At 40.7% G+C, this 19,070-nt stretch overlaps 1 protein-coding gene across 2 annotated transcripts in view; it reads left to right on the forward strand.

Annotated features, from left to right (window-relative positions):
• LOC140605253 (probable maltase-glucoamylase 2) overlaps positions 1 to 19,070 on the forward strand; it is an 87,348-nt gene that overhangs the window by 44,686 nt on the left and 23,592 nt on the right. For both annotated transcript variants that reach the window (XR_012007962.1, XM_072777488.1), the window contains exons 24-37: positions 1,793 to 1,960; positions 3,127 to 3,282; positions 4,447 to 4,668; positions 6,492 to 6,646; positions 7,708 to 7,876; positions 8,429 to 8,525; positions 9,012 to 9,124; positions 9,608 to 9,733; positions 11,479 to 11,607; positions 12,782 to 12,889; positions 14,466 to 14,528; positions 15,323 to 15,457; positions 17,002 to 17,086; positions 17,872 to 18,010. Coding sequence is in view for 1 of the 2 variants with exons in the window: in XM_072777488.1 (XP_072633589.1) it covers positions 1,793 to 1,960; positions 3,127 to 3,282; positions 4,447 to 4,668; positions 6,492 to 6,646; positions 7,708 to 7,876; positions 8,429 to 8,525; positions 9,012 to 9,124; positions 9,608 to 9,733; positions 11,479 to 11,607; positions 12,782 to 12,889; positions 14,466 to 14,528; positions 15,323 to 15,457; positions 17,002 to 17,086; positions 17,872 to 18,010 (1,865 nt within the window). In the remaining variant the exon portion in view is untranslated. The remainder of the gene's footprint in view (positions 1 to 1,792; positions 1,961 to 3,126; positions 3,283 to 4,446; positions 4,669 to 6,491; positions 6,647 to 7,707; positions 7,877 to 8,428; positions 8,526 to 9,011; positions 9,125 to 9,607; positions 9,734 to 11,478; positions 11,608 to 12,781; positions 12,890 to 14,465; positions 14,529 to 15,322; positions 15,458 to 17,001; positions 17,087 to 17,871; positions 18,011 to 19,070) is intronic.

Consider the following 19,070-nt stretch of genomic DNA (forward strand, 5'->3'; position numbering starts at 1 on the left):
CCCGTTGTCCCCTTCACCCCGTTTCTCCTCATGGAAACATCTTGTCCTTTCAAGAATGTTATGTGGATAGAATCATACAGCATGTAAGCTTAGAACTGGCTTCTCTTTCACTCAGCAAAATTCTCTCAAAATTCACCCAAGTTGTGGCATATGAAAAGCCTATTCCTTCTTGTTGCTGAGGAGCATTCCAAGATCTAGATGTTTGTTTAATCAGTCACTTAATAAAGAGTATCTGGGTTTTTTCCAGTCGTAGCTATTACAAATAAAGCTACTTTGAACATTTATGGACAGATTTTCATTTGTCTGAGGTTGGCCAAGAGCCAGTTGCTGGGTCTTACAGGAGTTGCATGTTTCATTTTGTGAGGAGCTGCCAAGCTGGTTTTCAGAGTGGCCAGACCATTTTGCATTCCCACCCAGTTTCTCTGCATCATAATCAGCATTTATGTTGTCACATTTTTTAAATCTTAGCCATTCTGATAAGGGTATAATGACATATTATTGTGGTTTCAGTTAGTATTTCTCTGATATCTAATGATGTTGACCATCTTTTCATTTGCCTCCATGTATATTCTCTTAGGTGAAATGTCTGTCTAGTTCTTTTAGCCATTTTTTCATTGACTATTTTTGGCTGATTTCTCTGTTTAGTTTTCAGAGTTCTTTATACATTCTAGAGAGGAGTTCTTTGTTGGATCCATGGTTTGTAAAGATTTCTTATCTGCCTGTAGACATGTCTTTTCATTCTTTCAACAGAGTCTTCCACAGAGCAGAGGTTTTACATTTTGATGGGTCTAATTTAACTTTTTTTTCTTTTGTGGATTGTGCTTTTTGGTGTCCACTGTAAAACTCTTTCTATCGCTAGAACTTGAATATTTTCCCCTATTTTTTCCCTAAAAATTTTAGTTTTACCTTTTACATTTAAGTCTGTGATCTGCTTTGAGTTAACTTCTACACACAGTGTGACATTTGGGTACAGATTTGGCTTTTGGCTACAGGATGGCCGACTATCCCAGCACCATTTGTTGAAAAGATTCTCTTTTCTCCACTACAGTACTTTTGCACCTTTGCAAAAAATCATTTGGGCGCACTTGTGGGTCACCTAATCTTTTTAAACATCAAAATGTCCCCCCCGCCTTTTTTTCTTCATTCTTCAGTTCCACCTTGGCCAGAGCTCAACTTCATCACCTTTGAACTGTGGTTCCCTGTGAAGGTTGTCAGCTTCCCCTGGGCTTCAGTCTTCTCATCTGAAGAATGGGCTCATTGTAGCTTCAGCCTCATAGCTTGCTGTCAATGGAATGAGGTGCTGAGCACTGTGCCTGGCGCAGAGCAAACGTTCATAAATTTTAGTTCCTATTCTCATTATCATTAAAAGAAAAAGGAAAAACAGTATTTGGGCCATTCTGTGTGTGTGTGTGTGTGTGTGTGTGTCTGTCTGTCTGTCTGTCTTCATCTTTTTCTGCCAATAGGCTTCTGTGGGTGCTGGTGTCTTTTTGTTCATTTTATGAATACCCATCTTGCTCACTTGGAAATTCTGTGATGTCAAGAACGTACTTCCTGAGCAATAGAATCAATAAATAACCAGTGAATCAAGCAAACATGAAATGTTACTGTAAGATTGAATACCATTAAAAGTCTAGATCAACAAATTCCCTGGGGACGATCACCACATACCAATTAGCGCTTCAGAGATAAAGGACATACCTTGGATGTCAGAAAGAAAGATGTTGATGGTATTTGGTGATGTACCCAATTTCTAAACAGATGCTTTTGTGTGCGTGTGTGTGTTTTTTCCTAGAACCGGCTACAGGCAAAAATTATAAATAATACATATATGGACCCTGACAACCTCATGTTTACAGATATCATAATCTTGGGAATGGACAAGCAACCTACTGATTTTACTGTCTTACTTAGTAATTCTCCTACCCCCGTTTCAAATGTTAACTACAATGTTTCATCAAAGGTAGGAGACTCCTCCATCCTTGCAGGGCCCTTGTCAAAAGCCCTGGCCTAAGATTCTGACAGCCAGCTCTCTCTTGCTCTTTTGACTTTGGGCAGTTACAGAGATAGCTGGCTTGCTGCAAAATCTACCATACTACAGGGCCATTGCAGCAGGAGAAACACGCGTGCTAAACATGGACTCTGGAGCTTTGCTTGCATCAGAACGCTGAAGGGGACAGTGGGAGTTGGGACCCTGGGGGAAGGCAGTTCTCTGGGTAGATTTAAAACTAGACCTACTGATCCCAGATGTGATAGAGTGTAAATATGATTCAGTACATTGGCCTAGTTCAGGAGAGTATTTACATGTTTGTCCTCTCATTTAAGCTAAAGACTCTCTTTGTCTGAGACACAATTGACACACTACTTTGATACCATTACAGAAAAGGAGAGTTGAATAGAACTCGAGGAGTAATCCAGTTCTGCTCTCATTGAATGAGTTCCTTGCATGCTAATCTTTAACAAAAGGTTCCAATTGTTAGTTGAATATTTCAAGCACTGGGAAATTCACCATTTCTTAGGGCAGGTCCCTTTCATTTTTGAAGGTACAGAGAACAAAAAATTAAGAGCCTGGTTGCCAATCTTAGCTCTGCCGTCACCTAGCTATGAGATCTTGGGCAAAGCATTAAATCTCTCTAAACCTCAGTTTTCTGTTTTGTAAAATGAAATTTCCATATAATTTGCAGCATAGGATTACCTTCTAGGATCGATGGAGATAATGCATATGAAATGATTATCACAGTGCTTGGCCCATATAAATGCTCAGTAAAGTTTAACTATTGTTATTACTGCCATCATTATTACAATGTGTGAGCACCACACCCAGAGGGCAATAAGTCTGACAAAGACAGCCCTACCTGTGATCTATACTCCTTAACTTGATGGAAGCCCTTCCCATTCAATATTCCACAGTGACTTCATGAGGTGAGAAAGGTCAAGAATAAGCCAAGTTCATTTTCCCGACAAGGAGGTCAAAAGCCCCAAAGGATAAAAAATAATATTTCAAGTAACCCATGACAAAGTGGTATTGGATGAAGGGCTAGCTCACCTTCCAGATCATCAGGGAAGGACATTATCCAGGTGGTTCAACCTCGTTCTGTTTGTCACGTGGCTTCCTTTCTTCTTCCTCAGGTGGTGAAGATCAGTGATCTCAAGGGACTGGTACTTGGTCAAGAATTCTCCATTGGATGGAAACTTCCAGTCAGTGACCTGGAGAAATTCAACTGCTACCCTGAGGACCCTGCTGTCTCTGAGGAGAATTGCAGGCAGCGGGGGTGCCTTTGGGAGGTAATGATCGGGCGCACATTACCACAGTGAACAGGAAGTGTCCCATGAGTAATTAGACACCTAGAAACACTTCCCAGATGTTGATGGGTTGAAGAGTAATCATCCTTCAGGAAGAAAATGACACTTATCAACTGATAAGTTATCAGTTTATTAATAACTGATGAATTATTTTGCTAACTCCGTATGATAGGTGTCAGTGTTTTCCTCAGATATCCTGAATCAGAAGACACTTACTGCCACTCTGGCTCTCTCTTTCCTCCAACCACAGCATTTAAAAACCCACTTTTATTTTTAACACAGCAATAATACATTGGGTATGTGTTGTACATTGAGTATTTGAAGTCATTTTTTCTTTCATATATTAGACAGCTCTTGTGGAAGGTAAGCTAGAACTATTTCTTTCATTTGAAAAATAGAATGAAAGCCAGAGAAAATAAGTAATTACCTCAAGGTCCAATGGGGGCAGTGAGGCCACTACACCGGGAGCAGAAGCCTGCCTGAAGATTTCAGTCTCCAGATCAGGCTTCCTGTTGACCCTTCCCTGCCACCCAGTGGAGGAGGCCAATGAGCATGTGTTTTTTAAATGGATGTATTCATTTTGTTGGCACTGTCATAGCAAAGTACCACAAACTAGGTGACTTAGAACAACAGAAATTTGTTATCTCAGTGTTCTGGGAGCTAGGAGTCTGAGATCAAGGCATCAGCAGAGTTGGTTTCTTCTAAGAAAAGGGAGAGAGAATCTGTCCCAGACTTTTCTCCTAGATTCTGGTGGTTCTCTGGCACTCTTTGGTCTTCCTTGGCTTATAAAAATATCGCCTGATCTCCACCTTCATCCTCACATGGGGTTCTCATGGGGTGCAAGTCTATCTCTGTGCCCAAATTTCCCCTTTTAATAAGGACACCGGTCATATTGGGTTAGGCTGATCCCAATGATCTCATTTAACCTGATCATCTGTTAAGACCCTATTTCCAAATAAGGTCACTTTCCAACTCAGCTCTAAACGGATTCCAGGGTGGGACTTCACATCTTCTGGGGAACATAATTCAAGCCATGATAACGGGCATGGTGTAAGAGACTTAGTCTGTGTGAACCAACTTCTTTAGGAATCAGACCCTTGAAGTGCAGTGTTAGAGGCTGATGGGGAGTTTCTCCTCTTGTTCCAGTCCACAACTCTTCCTGGCGTGCCCACCTGTTACTACGATACCATCCCCAGCTACGCTGCCAGTAACATCCAGTACCTGCCTACGGGCATCACCACAGAGCTTGCCTACCTGGGAGCCCCCAACTCAGCCCGAGCAGCCTCGGCATCTGGCTCTCTCTCTGCAACGGTCAGCTTCCTCCAGTTAAGTGTGATCTACCACACAGAAAACATGCTGCAGTTCAAGGTAATTGCCAAGGTGGTGTAGGTTCTGATCCTCAACATGGAATTCTTACAGCTCCAGGTGGATGAAAGTCATTGAAACACCGTTGTGCCCAATCCCTCATTTTATAGATAAAGGCAACACAGCCCAGAGAGGTCAAGATCAGAGACTTAGGAGCATGGTAGAGCCGGGATGTGACCTTGGAACCACCAGGGTTGTGGATGGCCTTCACTATCAAGTTGCTCAGTCAGCAGTGTCCTCAAATAACCCCTTCTTAGCCCTGTGAAAAATGTGTCTGCTACGTGGAAAACTCACACAAGTGGCATTAATTCACTTCTGATGTTAGAGTTATTTCTCTAGCAGTGGTTCTTAAACTTCAGAGAGCATCAGAATCACCCACAAGTCTTGGTAAAGCTCAGATTTCTAGGTCTCAGCCCCAGAGTTTCCAGCCTGAGAGTCCACAATCCTAACATGCTTCCATGTGATGCTGATGCTACGGGTCAGGGGGCCATACTTTGAGACCCACAGCTCTGCTCTGAGGGATGTACAACGTGAACCACATAGATTTTCTAATAGCCACACTCCTAAGAATGTATTTGAAAAAAAATCAAGTGCAATTCACGTTAATAGCATTTTATTTAACCGAGATGCTGAAATATTACCTCACCATGTAATCCAAACACAATTTTTGAGATATTTTAGAATCTTTTATTCATACAAACTGTTTAAATTTTGGTGTGTAGTTTGCACTTATAGTGAGTCTCAATTCAGATTAGCACCTTTCAAGTCTTTAATGGCCACAAGTGGCTGGTTGGTCCGATGCTGGGTGAATTATAGACAGAGACTACACCAGGTGGAGCTGCCTCACCAGGTCATCTTTATGTGTCCAAATAAGGAGGTCTCAAGGAATGATTTCCAAAGCCAGTCACTCCCCAACAGGGACAAGCAGGCTTCTCTTGTTAGGGCTTGGGATGACTAGCAGAAGGGGGTTTTAATATCATAATGAAGCTGAGGTAACTGTGCCACACACTTTCTGATTCATCTACGAAGGCCTCTCCTCAAATGTTTCTTTTCCTGTTCTAGAAATTCCTTAGTTAAGTTTCTAAAAGATGAAACTGACAGGCAGAAGCTTCTAGGACTTTTCTGAGTTCAGGGCATCAATCTCGAGTTCAGAAGGTTACAGGGCCTCACCAGTGACAATACCACCTTGGACAACTCAGCCCTAAACATTGCTTTTCACACTGTAATGTTGGAGGAATCACCCGGGCTCTTGTGAAAATGAAGATTCAGATTCAGGAGGTAGAGGGGTGGGGGAGCCTGAGATTCTGCATTCCTCACAGGCCTCTAGGTTATACTGCTGCTTTTGGTCTGAGAAACACAATTTTGAGAAGCAAGGCTATGGACAAAACTTGTCTTAAGCATCTGGAGGCTCAACCAGTAAGATCTGAGTCCATATAAAAACTCAGTTCTCTAATTTCTGGTATATACATACATGCTCAAACATAACCTTACATATTTACTTGCATGTACATATTCATAAACATACACATAAACATACATGCAGTTATTCTATCCATGAAATTCTTTACACATAATTCATACATTATTTAGAGGAAGTGCCCTCCCTGCCTTTGAATAGGCATTTCTGAGGCATTTTGGAGTTCAGGATCCATATTGGGCACTGTAGGTGGCAGGGGCTTCATATCTATATGTTATGGGATATTTGATGCCTCCCAATATGATTCAAACTGGCCAGAAAACATGGGAACTGAATTATTTGAGCTGGCAGGAGGCATTTTGGGTCTAATATTATTCCATCAGAAAGTCTCCTTCTCTCTCTTTGTTAGATCTTTGATCCCACAAACAAAAGGTACGAGGTCCCAGTGCCTCTGAACACCCCTCCTTCTCCATCTGGCTCTCCTGAAAACCGTCTGTATGATGTCAGGATTCAGAACAATCCTTTTGGGATCCAGATTCTACGAAAAAACTCCAGCACCGTAATGTAAGTATTATTTACTTAGTTCTCATTAAAGTAGTTCTAGATCTAATTATGGTGATTCTAATTAATGTACATGAAATATTAATCTTAGAGACAATATAAGTGTGTGTGTGTGTGTGTGTGTGTGTGTGTGTGTCTGTGTGTCTGTGTTTACAGGGAGCAGATCTATTGCTCCATTTTCTACTAGTCACTAACTCAACAAGAAAAATTAATCAGAGGCTTAAAATAAGTGTTGCTTGATTTCAGAAAAAGAAAAATGCATGTTCTACTCATTGCTCTTGTTAAGTAGAGCAGAAAACTCTTTTTAATAAGTGTGATAGATAACCTAGGATAAAAATCAGCTCTATATACTCTCATTACAAAATAACAGAAGACTCAGAGAGAGGGCAAACTTTACTAAGGAAAGAGAAACAGCTTCTTACAATCGTTGCTTCTATCAGTGCTGTAGACTTAAAGCCTTTTCACAATGTTAAATGTGAAAAGAGTTGTCATTTCTCATCCCTTGTCCTGCTGCCAAATGGAATGAAGTGAAGGTCTGGATTTTGCTTGGGGCTGCAATTCCCCATACATGTAAAAACCATCACCTGTATATGCACATATGGACAGCTTTTGGCTCTCTTTGACTGTGTGTTTGACTTTGGTCAGTTGCCTTCTTTGCTAAGAATTCCTTTGGCCCATCCAGAAAAGCCATTCTGAGAACTTCGCACTTTTCTGTTGGGAAATTTGCTTAGACCTTGTTCATTTATTCATCCATGTATTCAAACTAATACTCCAGGCAATGATAACTAAAGAGATGAGTGAGACATAGTCCTTGCATACAAGGAGCCCATGACCCAGAAAATGAGGTCTCAGCCTTGCAGACCACAGAATAAAAATGCAAAGACAAAACGTTGGCAGTGAGTCATGGCCATTGGTACAAGCTGTGTCCTCTCACAGTATTTGAACCTGGATCCAGTGGTGCATTCCTTTAGGAGGCTTCAGAATCAAGTAGAATTCCTCTGTGTGCCCTGTGCTTGCTCTGGCCTATGATCAGTGTAGTGCGGAGATATGCCTTTGTGTTGCAGTTGGGATTCTCAGCTCCCTGGCTTCACCTTCAACGACATGTTCCTCTCCATTTCTACTCGCCTCCCCTCTCAGTACATATATGGCTTTGGGGAGACAGAGCACACAGCTTTCAGAAGAGATATGAACTGGACCATGTGGGGAATGTTTGCTCGTGATGAGCCACCAGCGGTAAGCACAGAAAAATAAGATTCTCAATCATTTTCTCCCTGTGTAAATTTATCTTAATCTGTATGTACATATATAGCACCCTATTAATCAGCTTCACCTTATATTGATAAATTCTGTTCTCAGATGAAATAAGCCACAGGTTATACTCTTCTGTTCCTAGAAGACAGACATATTTTTCCCCCATGGACTATTTTACTTCAAAACTTTTATTTAGTATATTCTATGTGTCAGGTACATGTCTTAATTAATAAAATGCTGTCTGTTCTCCAGAGGCTAGTAAGAGAGAGAGATGCAGAACTAATGATAATCCAGAATAATCAGGAATATATTAGAAGTATGTAATAATAAATGAGGAGGGCTTGGAGGGGGATGTCACCGAATTTTTTTACTTGGGTGGAAGGGAAGATTAAAGATGGTTTTATAAAGGATGTGACATTGTGCTGAATCTTTAATATTGAGTAGAAACTTGCTGTTTGGATTATGACATAGAAACAACTTTTTGGATTTTGTGTGTGTGTGTTTACTGCCTCCTTTCCCCTATGACTCTCCCAGTACAAGAAGAATTCCTATGGTGTCCACCCGTACTACATGGCACTGGAGGAAGATGGCAGTGCCCATGGAGTGCTCCTGCTAAACAGCAATGCCATGGGTAAGACAGAGGCATGTTCCTTGGGTATCACCATAACTAGCTGTGACCATTTTCCTGGGGTTTGGAATATCAATAGAAGTAGAGAAATTCAAGGGCAAGGGAAATGGGACAGATAAACTGACTTTCCATTCATTTCCTCATTCATTCCTTCTAGATTTATGAGAAGCTATAGGCCAGGTATTATGCATAAAAATTTGACCAAATTGCATGACCTTATTTTACTGTGACAGTTTAACTTCCTTTCACAGCATGATACGGGATGTTGAGATTAAGATTATGTTTCTTATACCTGCAAACCCATCTATTCCACCACATGAGAAAAGACTTTCCAGAGGAGGAGGGTATTAGGGAAAGAGAGAGAGAGAAGAGTACATTTTAGGGCAAATTTCTTATCTGGGTGATATACACTCCAAGGACTCCTTGCTTTCTATCTATCTATCTATCTATCTATCTATCTATCTATCTATCTTTTTTTTTTTTTAACAGATGTGTCATTCCAGCCCACTCCTGCCCTGACATACCGCACCACAGGAGGGATTTTGGACTTTTATATTGTTTTGGGGCCAACCCCTGAGCTTGTAACTCAACAATACACTGAGGTTGGAATTCATTTTATGCATTGATAAACCATCAAATGTTTATTGGGTATTACCATGTTCTTAGCACTGAGATAGGTTAATTTTTTGTTTTTATCACCCTTGGGTATTCCTACTACATTATTGCTGTCTTTCCTGAAGTTAGGTTTTAGTCTTACTGGTATAAAGGCATAAAGATACCCCACATGCCTCTTAATTATATGCTAAGTAACCTAAGAATCTCTAATCGGTAATAACTCCTGAGTTCTCAACTTCCCCAGAGTGGAAGCTTCACAACACGGGAGACTTTCTATCATTCTGTCATTCTGCATGCTGATGGTTTTTCCATATTTATTTGACTTCCTTATTTTTCTTGGAAGAGGCCTCTTAGACTGGAGAGGGCTCAGTAGAAGTGCTCAAGTTGCTTCAAGTATAAGACTTTTCTTCCCTTCCCCAAAAAGTCTTCCTGGATTCATTTCTCTCTCTCTCTTTTTTTTTTTTTTCTAGTTGATTGGTCGGCCAGCAATGACTCCATACTGGGCCTTGGGATTCCAACTAAGTCGCTATGGATACCAGAATGACATTGAGATCTCCCAATTGTATGATGCAATGATGGCGGCCCAGATTCCCTATGTATGAATCCCCCACTCAGTCTGTGGTTTAATTAGTTATGGGAATTTGCACCTAATTACAGATTGAAATTGTCTTTGGGGAAATTATTGATGACTACTTCAGTATAGGAAAATATAGTTGTGGAGCTAGTCTTGTGTGGAATACATTGCTTTTTGAATTTCATGCCTCCCTTTTATATCAAGGGTTCAAAATTGAAAGTTGCATTAATTCTTCAGTGATTAACAGTGTGATTGAAGGATATTGTTACTCACTGCCTTTTGCTGGGAATATCCCGCTCTAGGCACAACTGGTCTTAAGCCATGATGCTAGGGAGTTCTAAGTGAGAATCACATCAAGAAGATGACAATTCTAGATTATACTGTGATTGTCCTTAGAAAGGATTTTTTTATTTATTTATTTATTTATTTATTTATTTATGATAGTCACAGAGAGAGAGAGAGAGAGGCAGAGACACAGGCAGAGGGAGAAGCAGGCTCCATGCACCGGGAGCCCGACGTGGGATTCGATCCCGGGTCTCCAGGATCGCGCCCTGGGCCAAAGGCAGGCGCCAAACCGCTGCGCCACCCAGGGATCCCTGTCCTTAGAAAGGATTAATAAAAAATGACAATATGAAAGAAAGCAGTAAAAATCAAGTGTTTACCCTCTCTAAAGCACTCATATGCATATCATACAATGGCAATGTAGTCCCCTTCATAAGCCCCGAGAAGTGCAGTCCACTGCTGTCAGCAAGCAGAATTCCAAGATAGCATACCCTTCCTTCTCCATAATCATCAGTTTCTCATCATTCATGCTCTTTCTCTGCTTTCAGTCCACCTTCTGAGAGTTTAGAGGACAATTAATGACTGGATGAAAATAAGGTGTAATGATATTCTCATCAAAGATAATTTGAAGCATTCATCCAGGCTTCAAGTATTTTATTTTTATATACTATTCTATCATATACTTATTAAATGCAAATTAGAAAAGATAGGAAAATTAAAAGATGAAAAAATCCAGAGATCTACCTCACCAGAGTGATCAGTGTTAATAACATGACAGTTTGTTCTTTTCCATGCTTTGACTTTTGTACAAGTCTCTGCTCCCCAAACAAGTTTTACCTAGAGTCTTAAGGCAATACAAGTGATTATCCTCTTCAGGCTAAAAAGCAGCATCTCTTTTTTTTAAACTAGATATTGACCATGGTAGCCATCAGTCACCAATCTTGGATTGAGTAACTTTCACATGCAGAAGCCTAGGTTGGTACCGTTTAGAGAAAAAAGAAGACAATATTCTAATCCCAAGGACCATCCAGCCGAACGGAATGGCAGAAATATACAGTCTAGAAGGCTATACAATAATATACTTCTAAATGTCAATAAATCCAATAAGGTTTACTAGGGGTGGGGGAATAGATATATTCTATTAATCAGAGAAGTCCTGCTTTCTACCTTGAACATTCAACTAGCACTTTGATAGGCTCACCAAGTTTGAAGAGTGGAAAAGACATGAATTAAGGGAGGGAAAGGAAAGAGAATTCCAGTTAAAGAAACAGAAGGAAAAGGATGGGGACAGGTGATCTGTATGCAGGAATCAGAAAATAATTTCAATCAGCAGAATTGAAAAGTCAGTGATAGGGGGTGGGGGGTGAGAAGTGGGGGTGGTATGGGACAAATTAGGAGGGGCCTGGGCTAGGGTTAGCAGAGCTGTTTGTGTGCCCTGATGGGTCCTGCTGTAGGATCCCAGCATCTTGCTGCTCCTTCCTGTAGGATGTCCAGCATGTAGACATCGATTACATGGACCGGAAGCTGGACTTCACTCTCAGCCCCAACTTCAAAAACCTCAGTCTCCTGATTGACGAAATGAAGAAAGATGGCATGAGATTCATTCTCATTCTGGTAAGTATTTAGAAGATTAGAGCCCATTTTCTGTTTCTGTGTTCATGGCTTTAAAATAGTACCATTGAGGGAAACTAAATTAAGGGTACATGAGATTTCTCTGTACATTTTTTTCAACTTCCTGTGACATTATAATTGTTTTTTTTTTAAGTTTTAAAAAGCAAATAAACAAAGGAGGACAGAGCAAATGAAAATTGGCTTTCAAAAGGTTATGTTTTGCAATATTGATTTTTTACAACTGTCACTGGGATGTAATTTATTATTAGGATTCCCTTGGTTAGGGTTAGAACTGTGGACTGAAACACTGACTATAGCAACAACATCCAAAAAGCCTGACTGTTTCAGGCTGTGCCTTGGAGGAATAGCTATATCCTAGTCTAATCTTTACCTTAAGGCATTCAAAACCCACTCCAGTTGTATCATTACCCAGCAATGGTGAGGCTCAGGGGACTTATTTCTTCCTAATTAAACTCACAAACAACTGACCTAAGATCCAGAACTGCAATTCGTTACTTTGCATTGGAAGCTATACTTTGATAAACACAGAAGTAGTTACCTGCAAATGGTCTTCCCTTCTAGCTTCCAAAAAATGAAACATTATTTGCTGACTTTTATTCATTCATTCATTCAAGTATTAATTAAATAGTGGGTCTTTGAAAATCACTGTTCTAAAAATTGTGTGTGTGTGTGTGTGTGTGTGTGTGTGTAATCTAAATTAATGAATAAGACATTGTTCTTTTTCTTACAAGGATTTTATTCTATCAAACGGAGACAGCCATTAAATAAACATTAAAAAAAGATCATTTCAGATAGTGGCGATTTATACTTCAGATAGTGACAATTATGAAATAGGATACTATATAGAGTAACTGAGGCATGTATGGAATGGGGTGAACAGGGAAGCCACTTTGGTTACATAAGTTGGGCCACAGAAGAAAGAAGTTTCATGTTCTTCAGGAGTGTTGATGTCACACTGTGGAAGCACAATAAAATTGGCTTTCTTCATGGGAGGGAAATGTCTTATCAACTTGGTTATCTCCAGGAATATTTTCAAACAGTGTACTTAATTCCTCGAGAACTTCATAGATGTGAGGCAAATTATCTATGGGTATTTTTTTTTTTTGTCTTGGAGATATTCTTCTCATGTTCTCTGTTTTAAACCCTTGCTTTGCAGGACCCAGCCATTTCTGGCAATGAGACTCAGTATCTCCCATTCACCAGAGGGCAGGAGAACAATGTATTCATCAAATGGCCTGGCAAGAATGACATTGTCTGGGGAAAGGTAAGCCTTGGGAGAAGGTGTCCATCATTAATCAGCAACAGAATGTCTTGATTAAAAGAGGGTGTCTATAAATCTTGGCAAAATATATTGGGTAATTAATAAATTATGAATGAGTAGAAATTTGCCTGATGCTGATTAATAAGACCAAGGTTACAGGTCTAATTCTCTAAAATATCAGTAAGCTTTGTTTTATTGTCTGGAAATATTCTGGTGCTCTACCCCTTATGCATGTCAGCTGGTCATGTAACAACCTAAAGAATTCCTTTAAGAATAGCTCTGAAGTCTGTGTCTGCCAGGCACCCCCACTCAAAGCTTGCATTCATCTTTTACCTATGATGCTTGCATCCTTCATTCCCAAATAAACCATGAAGTCCTGTAGATTCTCCTCCTTTTGTCTCCTTTACTTCCTTTTTGTGACCTCGGTTCTTCATCTGTTTGATTTATAGCAATAGGATTGTGGGTGAACTTCCTGACCCCAGATGATAGAAGCTCCTAGCCAGCATTCAGACTCTGCTCCATTACTGTATTATGCTACTTCCTGTTGTTCTAGATACATGCCATGCTTACCATGCCTTTGAATGTTGCCTTCTCAGCTTAGGCAGATAATATCTGCCCTTCAAGACCAACTCAAATATATACTCCTATGAAGCATTCAATGACCAGTTTAGCTCTCCCTGTTTCTTCCTTTTTCTATATTAGTATCCTCAAGAGGATAGCATGTCACTTAGCATGCACATTTTATCTGTTAACTCCTTGAAAACAAGGGCTATCAGGGCACCTGGGTGAATCAGTGGGTTGAGAGTCTAACTCTTTGTTTTGGTTCAGGTCATAATCTTGGGGTTCTGGGATAGAGCCTTGTGTCAGACTCTAGGCTCAGTGAAGTCTGCTTGAAGATTCTCTCCCTCTGCCTCTACCCCTGCTCATTCTCTCTCTAAAATAAATAAATACATCATTTTTAGAAAAAAAGAAAACAAGGACCATCTTACTTAAATCTCAGTAAATACAGATTATAGTACAGTGCCTATCATATAAAGTAAGTGCTCTGTAAATGTTTGCTGATGAATGAATGAATGTATGTAATTAATGTCCTTCTGGTTATAGATGAGATTGGTTGAAACTCTGGATTTTTTAATGCTATGTATATTTGGGGTCCCCAATAAGTGGTAATGCTGCTTAAGCATATTGAACCGAAGTTTATGGGTTGTGAGTGAATTCAATCTTAGTTCTTTAGAGTCATGCTTTAAATTTGTAATTTATGAAGAGAATTTTGTATATGTCTATGACAGACACAGAGCAATCATTTGAAAGGTGATTTTTTAGAGGATATGTTTAAAAAAGATTTAGTTCTTTTCATTTTTGAACTTAATCATTTTGAAAATTTATGAAATGAGTCAAGGGACCCCAACCTATTTTCCCCTAAGAGAATTTCACATATTCAGATTTTATAATTTAATTAATGGCAAAGATCTTCAAGAATTTTGTGGAGATGCAAGTCAATAGAGTCTAACATGTGAATCATCTCATGATCCATATGCAATGCCTTTTAGAGGCCTTAATTTTTCTTCTTTTGCTCTAGGTTTGGCCAGATCTACCCAATGTGAATGTGGATACATCCCTTGACCATGAAACTCAGGTTAAGGTATAGTTACATGCAGATTTTTGTCCACATTGCCCTAAACATCTGGATACTTAAAAGTTTTATCCCAGAACTTGATTAAGCAGCTCTCTGAGCATGCTTATCAACTGGTAATTTCTTGGTAGAAAGAGATCCTCAAATAGAAAACACAACAAGCAACTAAACTGGATATGTGTAGAAGGAAATCAAGTGAAATGTCTCCACATGCGTATCTTTAATAGGTTATATTTTGTTTAAATCCAATGTTGCTTGAAAAATAATGAAGTCCAAAATATTTTCCCTGGAGAGGTTATGAACAGCCTTTTTAATGAATTGTCTCCATATAAAAAAAATATGCCAGTCAGTTAAAAGGAGTAATATTTTTGACCTCAGCAATTGATGTCACATCATTCTGGGCATGTAGCATCCCCTTCACCCTGTAGCTCACTTTTCTCTGGATGACTGGTCTCCTTTATTTGGCCAGTGTAGAAAAAACACTTGTATATCTCAAGTTCGATCATTTAGACACAGACAGTTAATTTTCCAGTTCATATGATTAAAGACCCAGTAATAAAATGAATCTCATGTTTAAAGGAGATTTAAGACTATATAACCTCCTTCTAGGAGAATAAAGAAGGCAATCAATCAGCCTTCTCTGATCTCTTTGTGTTCCCAGTAAACTCTGTAGAAGCAATAGCAGAGCTGAGACTAGTTTCAGACCCTTGCACAAAGACCTGTTCATCGCCCCTTCCTGGTCCCCAGACTCCCCTTCCTGGATAGGCAAAGACCCAGTGTGAGAGGATGTGTTACTCTTACAGCTTTACAGAGCCCACGTTGCTTTTCCTGACTTCTTACGTAATAGCACAGTTGCGTGGTGGAAGACGGAAATAAAAGAGCTCTATCTAAACCCTCGAGACTCAACAAAGAGCTTGAAGTTTGATGGACTGTGGATTGTAAGTGTACCCTTGTTTTTTCTTTGGAAATGTTGGCAGTCAAACCATGGAGAGGCAATTCAGAGACTAGCAAAAGAGGGAACTAAGGCTGAAGGAGTAAGAGAGAGGGATACTCTTGTACAATTGAGGTGCTGGACCCCCAGAGACAGAGATGATTGTGGGTCTGCCCAGGAACATGCTTGTGGCTGGAGCCAGTGGAAGAGATGTGCCACTGCTGGAGATGCTGCCAGAGAAAGAGGGAGAGGGACAAATACCCCAGCTTCTCTTATCTCCCATCCTCCAGTCACTGGCCAGTGCCTTCCATTGGTCAAACTACCCAGAAGCTAACACTACAGGAGCTTGACAGTCCTGTATCTTATGATACAGGTAGAGCTAGTGGGGGCAAGGCATGAATTCAAGAGACAATAGATGTTTACCATAGTGAGGGTACAGACTCATCTTCAAAGGCCTGTTCAGATATTTGTCACACCTGTCAGTAGGGCTTCTTGAGATGTCTGTGGGATATGTGTCCAAAGGTTGTTCTATTCGTGTTCTCCTAGGGATGGGAGGCATATCAGTGTTCTAACTTTCTTCCTCACTGTCCAGTGGCCTGAAATCCTGAGCATATTCTAGGCTAGCTCTCAAGAGCTTCATAGGTCTGGACTAGGCTGAAAGAAGCTCATAATTCACCCAGAGACAAACCTATAAGCCCACTATCAGCCCTGGGGCTTCTCTGGCCACTATTCTTGGGGTAGATAGGCGCAAAGCAGACATATGAAATATTAGCCTGAACAGGCAAAGCAGGTAGTGAAGAGGTATGGGTAGCTCTGAGGAATAGGGAGATGATCACTCTGGGATATTTGTTCTGCTGGAAAGAAGATGCAACTGAAAAACTCAAAATAGTAAACAGTTCCCCAAATACTTGCCTTTGCCCTTAGTATGCCTGGTTTAAGGTAGTCCGATTTACAAAATCTTAACTTTTCTGCGAATAAAGTAGGCAGTGAACATTCACCTCGGGAACAGCTACTTCTTGCCTTTAAGTAATAAGCCCCCGAGAATGATTTGATCTCCATATTTGTTTCTGAGTTACCTACAACTCTTCAGGACTGCATCTACCACAGAAAGCGAGACACTCCTCCTGTGTTTGGTCTCTGCTGATGTCAGAATTAGACTGAGAAAGAGTAAAGGAAGGTATTGGCAACCATTGGCCACAGATAAAAAGTGTATAATTCACACACAAGAAAACAAAGATGGCCTTCTTGTGTTGGGAGATGTATCAAGAAATCTCCTTAGGTCATGGATCCAGCATAATCTCCATATCTGTGCTACTATGAAATGATCCTCCCAAGTTTAAAAATGCCAGGTAAACTGGGAGTTTAACACTCTACTTAGATGAACATAGATTCTTAGATTCCATTTGGGTCAATGCCTCAGAGTAAACAAAGTCAATGAAATGACTAGCTGAGGGCTTACCTAGGGTGTGTTCATCTCTGTAAGGTCAGTGTCCTCCAGAGAAAAGGCCCCACTGCCTCTGACATCACAGAATGTTTGTTGACTCTTTGCAGGATATGAATGAGCCCTCAAACTTTGTGAATGGATCTGTCAAAGGCTGCAGTGATGAAATTCTTAATAATCCACCCTATATGCCATGTATGTAAATGATTCCTTCCTCAAATTACTTCCCTACTCAAAAACTCTGAAAGTTTCCCTCTTCCTGTCAAAGTGAACCCTAATTTTGGAAAAAGAAAGTACTTGTACACATGACACAAAATCCCAAATAGAACATAGATTACCCTGAACAAGAGTAAATTACTAATCAGGCAGAGAAATAATGACATGATGTATTATGAAAGAAACCACTCAATGCAGAATGTCTGGGTGGCTCAGTGGCTGTGCATTGCCTTCTGCTCAGGTCCTGATCCCAGGATCCTGGGATCAAGTCCCGCATTGGACTGCCCGCAGAGAGCCTGCTTCTACCTCTATTTATGTCTCTGCCTCTTTCTCTGTGTCTCTCATGAATAAATAAATATAATCTTTAAACACACACACACACAAATCCACCAAAAACAGAAAATGGAGACCTTAATACTGTTGGTTGAAACGAGATCCATTCCCTTGAGAATGGTACCATCTAGTGGAAGAAACAGTCTTAATAACAAAGGAATTTATTGTGCTGTTAAGTGGGCTCTGATTGCATTCTACAAATATCAGAAGAAAATGAAGCGGGCCTTCCCCAGCTCCTCACTGTGTCCTGACCCTTCATTAGTTATAAAGTCACAGGATGTTGATTCTCTAGACAAAAGAGTTCTTGAAATCCCAACTGTCACTGGTAACAAAGTTGTTGATTGAAATGGAGAAAAAGCAAGGCAATGAGCATTTCTGGTGAATGCACAAAGCAGGTTATTTTGGGAAGTTAACTCGGCATTTCCACTCAGATTTGGAGTCCAGGGACAAGGGCCTGAGCATCAAGACCTTGTGCATGGAGAGTGAGCAGATCCTGCCAGATGGCTCACGGGTGCGGCACTATGACGTTCACAGCCTGTATGGATGGGCCCAGACCAGACCCACATATGAGTGAGTGTGTTCCTAGAGTGGCTGGCTCAGTCCTAAGAGCCTGCAAGTCTTGATCGCGGGGTCATGAGTTCAAGTCCGACACTGGGTGTTGAGATTACTTAAACAAATAAATAAAAAATTAAAAAAAAAAAAAAAAAGGAAGAAGGCTGCCTAAGGTGTAGTCAAGCTGAAGGGAAAGTTAAGGCTTCCCTGGTCCCCTGGATGCCTTGCTTCTATGTCTTTTACCCTTTGCCAAGGGGTAAGTATGAAAAGCCATGCCTTCAACTTGAGGCAATTTGTAGGACAGCACTACCTTTCACTTCCCGCTGACTCAGGATCTCGGGTCTAGCCAGTGAGTCACTGGAATTTTCTCCTTTCGTGGCTCTTTCCCAGGCATGCCCAGAGCCTTGTGCATATGCTGTCCTGTTAATCCCCAGGAATATGTAGGTGCTTTATAAAGTGCTCCGTGGTTCTACTTCTCCAGGATGTACTCTAAGACCAGCCAAGCTTTGTTTGTCCCAACTGAACCCCAGCCTGAATACCTGTGATGGTGCCAGAAGATTGTTATTGTTTTGGTAATTCCCTAGCTTGAGAATTATTTTTTTTCCTCTGCTGAGTTGCGCTGTGAGTCCAATCAAATGGCCACAACACCGTGGGAATAGAGATTTCTCCAGGGGTCTGGAAGCTAAAAGCAAAGTATTAATTATGCTCTGGGGCTGGTGCTTTTAACAGAGCCTCCAAAGAGGTCAGACCTCTGAGGCTGCTGCCGGGGCTGCTGGCTTTTGGAGCCACTGCACTAGGGATGGGGTCAGCTAGGAACAGCCCCAAGTTCAAATCCCACAGGCCTCACTGTCTTGCCAAGATTTAGTAGTTTCCCTTGGATAGAGAATTTTCATTTCTTTCTAGAGCTGGTTAGTTTCTAGAGTTCTGCAATGGCCAGTGACAGAGCTCTTTGCATCACTCACATCCACCCTTCCTGTCTATCCCTGCCTTATTTCAGGCCTTCATTATCTCTCATTCAGATTTGTGTGTAGGAGTGAGTGAGTGTGTGTGTGTGTGTGTGTGTGTCCATCCACGTGGG

The sequence above is a fragment of the Canis lupus genome, chromosome 15 (assembly GCF_048164855.1).
Source record: "Canis lupus baileyi chromosome 15, mCanLup2.hap1, whole genome shotgun sequence".
Taxonomy (NCBI): Eukaryota; Metazoa; Chordata; class Mammalia; order Carnivora; family Canidae; genus Canis; species Canis lupus.